This window comes from Salvelinus sp. IW2-2015, unplaced genomic scaffold, assembly GCF_002910315.2.
Source record: "Salvelinus sp. IW2-2015 unplaced genomic scaffold, ASM291031v2 Un_scaffold16631, whole genome shotgun sequence".
NCBI lineage: Eukaryota > Metazoa > Chordata > Actinopteri > Salmoniformes > Salmonidae > Salvelinus > Salvelinus sp. IW2-2015.
Genome location: NW_019957681.1, coordinates 47,507 through 51,149, shown reverse-complemented (window position 1 = coordinate 51,149; position 3,643 = coordinate 47,507). Strand labels below are relative to the sequence as shown.

At 44.6% G+C, this 3,643-nt stretch overlaps 1 protein-coding gene across 1 annotated transcript; it reads left to right on the top strand.

Annotated features, from left to right (window-relative positions):
• Nucleotides 1-1,940: 1,940 nt before the first annotated feature.
• Nucleotides 1,941-3,474, top strand: LOC112080990 (arylamine N-acetyltransferase, pineal gland isozyme NAT-10). Its single transcript, XM_024146941.2, has one exon. The coding sequence runs from the start codon at nt 2,548-2,550 to the stop codon at nt 3,391-3,393; it is 846 nt and encodes a 281-aa protein (XP_024002709.1). The 5' UTR covers nt 1,941-2,547; the 3' UTR covers nt 3,394-3,474.
• Nucleotides 3,475-3,643: the final 169 nt, after the last annotated feature.

The window sequence follows — 3,643 nt, the reverse complement described above, 5'->3', positions numbered from 1 at the left end:
GGGGGGGGGCATGGTAGAAATGAACCAGAAGGAAGGATGGGGGGGGGGGGGGGCATGGTAGAAATGAACAGAAGGAAGGATGGGGGGGGGGGCATGGTAGAAATGAACAGAGGAAGGAGAGGGCCAATAAAGCCCTTCAGAATTGAAGAGAGAGGAGAGAGAAGAGCGAGTCAAAAACGAAGTTGAGTTATGACCTTACTTCATCTGAACATTAGAACAGTTTGGAGTACACTTACACGTCATTGTAGATGTTTCAGGGCAGTTATCTAAAGGAAAGGTACCTCTTTGGAGGGGTTGGCAGGACTGGTTAAGATGGTGTTCCAGTAGGACCACACAAACATGATGAAGGACAGGTGGAAGAACACTATGTAGATGACTGCAAGAGCCACACACAGTGACAGTCAGAGACACATTGCAGAAAACAGTCAAAACATTCAGGACAAGTCTACGAAGGGTTGCATWTTGTAGTAGTTTCAAAATGGACTCTGAACTGAGTGTGTGTGTTTATGTGTGCCACAGAGGTTCTCCGCGTTGCAAACGCTGACTCTCTCCTTTGTTCTTATCCTCCTAGATCTATCCGCTGCCTTGGACATTGTGAACCATCAGATCCTRKRCTCGACCCTCTCAGGGGCATCTCAGGCTCTGCACGCTTCTAGGACCTCTCCTCTTCTCTCTATACACCAAGTCACTAAGCTCCGTCATATCCTCACACGGTCTCTAATATCATCAACATATGACTAGGACGATAAAAACCACAGATATCCAAGCTAAGCCCTGTTGACAGCATCGCAGTATGTGGGTGGGCGCCATCTTTACTCTCCCATCTGAAGGGTTTCCACTAGATAGCACCAGTGCTTAATTTGTACACCCAGGTTAACACTCAAGACGAAGAAGGAAAAAAAGATAGAAACTACAGCCAAAGTCTTCAGAACAGCCTTAGAAGGAGGTTAAACATCACAGCCACATGGCCGCTCATGGCTTTGAYCAAGAAGTTCACTCTCAGGAGTTAAATGGACTTGACATGGGGAGAGTAATTGTGGGTGGTTTTGAAAACTAAGGCAGGACATTTTTCCCTTTAACTTGTAATCTTAATATGTGCTTCATATTACCKCATAGGCAGGCCTATATATTCTCAAATGTGTGTTCTGCTGTAGCCCACATTGATGTGTTTCATTTGAAGTTATATTCCGATATTGCGCWAAAAGTTTTACTGCTACATCGATGTCTTGAAAATTATATGATATCCGGGTCTTGTAAACCCCACAGCGGGTGTTCTGCAGTGTTTTCTAAACATTTTGTTGTACATTGATGTCTAGAAAATTAGGCTATATGAAATTCGGACTTGTGCAAGCCCCGCTATACTCAAGTATGTAGGCATACTGCAGTGACGTCTAAAATACATTGAATTAATTAGCACCTTGGAGAGTGCTGRCCTTTCAACACCATAGATAGTAGGCTACTTAGCTGCTACMTTGTTTTGGACACTTTTTCCTCAATGTGTTCCGGTACCTCTGAGCCCCCACCCASCCCATCGCGCGCTCACTGTGTTCCGGGCCCTCCCGATTTACAAATTAAGTACTACTATATCGTAAAAATGRATGAAATATTTTTTMGGGGCGGGGTCTCAATTTAWGGTTAGCAGTGATGTTAAAGTTAGGTTTAAAATCACATTTTAAAGAGATAAATAGTAGAAATGGTTGGGGATTATAACTTCGTAGCTGTGGTATCTAGTGACGACCCCACCCCATGGGGGAGTTTGCGTGACGTCCCCGACCACACTTCCCTGTGCATTTCCCTTCGTCTCCCGGTAGAGTGTGCAAGTGTCCCACACTTATATATATAGTATATCTGTAAGGTTTACACGTGTTGTATTCGGCGCTAGTATATCTGGGGTGTATTCATTACGCCGATTCTGTTGCAAAATGTTCTGTCTGTTGCGAAACCGATTACTTGCAACGGTAGGTCCCTTTCTGTTTCGCACTGTTCTCTGTTTGCTTCCTTCTGGTTGTTAAACGATAAACGTTAATGAATAAGTCCTGGCCCGAAAAAAAAAGTAGAAGCTTTGGAGTTCCAACTGTTTTGCATGCTTTTGTTAATCTCTTGATTTCTAGTTTCGATTTTGGATGTCTTTGTAAATGTAACCTTAATCAGGTRCCTAGACATATTCTACTAATCTAGGCGTCTCTTTAATTAGGATTGTATATTATATTGGTCTTAGACCTGGACCTACAGTACCTGCGTGTTTTATTAGCCTTCAGTCGGCTCGGACTATTCTTTCCAAATCACTACTGATTGGTGTGTCCGCCAGGAGGCAGCACGTCCGTTTACTAGGGTAACATWTAACCTTTGGCAGGACTGAAAGCAAACTGAAAGGAATATCCTCCACACACAGGAACTGCAGATTTCGACTAATCTATTTTCAAAATCCGAGGCATAGCATGTTTTCCCATCGACATTTTGTTCTTAAAGATAAATCATATTTTGTATAAAGTGAACAAGATTTTTTACTTAAAAAAAAAAAATCGATTAGAAAGTTCTCGATTAGAAATGGATGTTGAGAAGTATTTTCTACGCATTGGGTATGAGGGACCAGCTTTGCCAACGCCGACCTTGGACGCGCTCCAGCGTGTACACCGCTGTCATCTGAGGACTGTCCCYTTCGAGAATCTCACCATCCACAGCGGGGGGCGCGTACGACTCGACCTCCCGCACCTCTATGACAAAATCGTTAACCACCGCCGGGGAGGGTTCTGCTTCGAGAATAACGGTCTGTTCTCCTGGCTTCTGTCGGAAATGGGATTCGAGGTCACCATCCTAGCGGGCCAAGTGAGAAACGCCATCACAGGGTGGTACGGCCCGCCGTTTGACCACTTCATCTCCATGGTGACGCTCGAGGGGCATCGGTGGCTGTGTGACGTGGCATTTGGTGGATCAGGGTTCGAGTTCCCCATGTCCTTAGAGACGGAAGAAGCTCAGAAGCAGGGCCACAGAGTGTACAGGATCAGACAAGCGGGAGAGATGCACTTTCTGGAGTGGCAAGATGAAGAGAGAGAAACTGGGCTCTGGACTGAGCTATACAAGTTCACTCTGGACACAAGACACAGAGGAGACTTCATAGAGATGTGTGACTACCATCAGAGCTCCCCAAGCTCCATCTTCTTCTGTAAGTCTCTCTGCTCCATCCTGAAGCCTACCGGGAGGCTCACCTACATGGGCCACAAACTCATCACCACCCAGTTTCCCTCAGATGAAGCTGGGACTGTGACTAAAACCACCAGAGAGCTGACTGATGAAGAGATACCTGACACACTAAAGGAGAAGTTTGGAATCATGCTGGAATCTCAACTTGTCCCAAAGGATGAAACTATCACACCACCCCTCAACATTTTTTAAAATGTTTTTTTTCCTTCTTCATGATAAACAACAAGACAGAAACAAATTGTCAGTTTGATTTAATAAATTAATATACATACACTTAAGATGTACAATGGTCATTTCATTAATCCAAATCTGTCCAATTTCAGACAAGTCCGCATCCAAAGTATTTACATATGTACAATCCTCAGGCTGCACTTAACACTTAGCAAGGCATGAACATGAAAGGGAGAGGGGGAGAGAGAGAGAGCGAGGGAGAGAGAGAGAG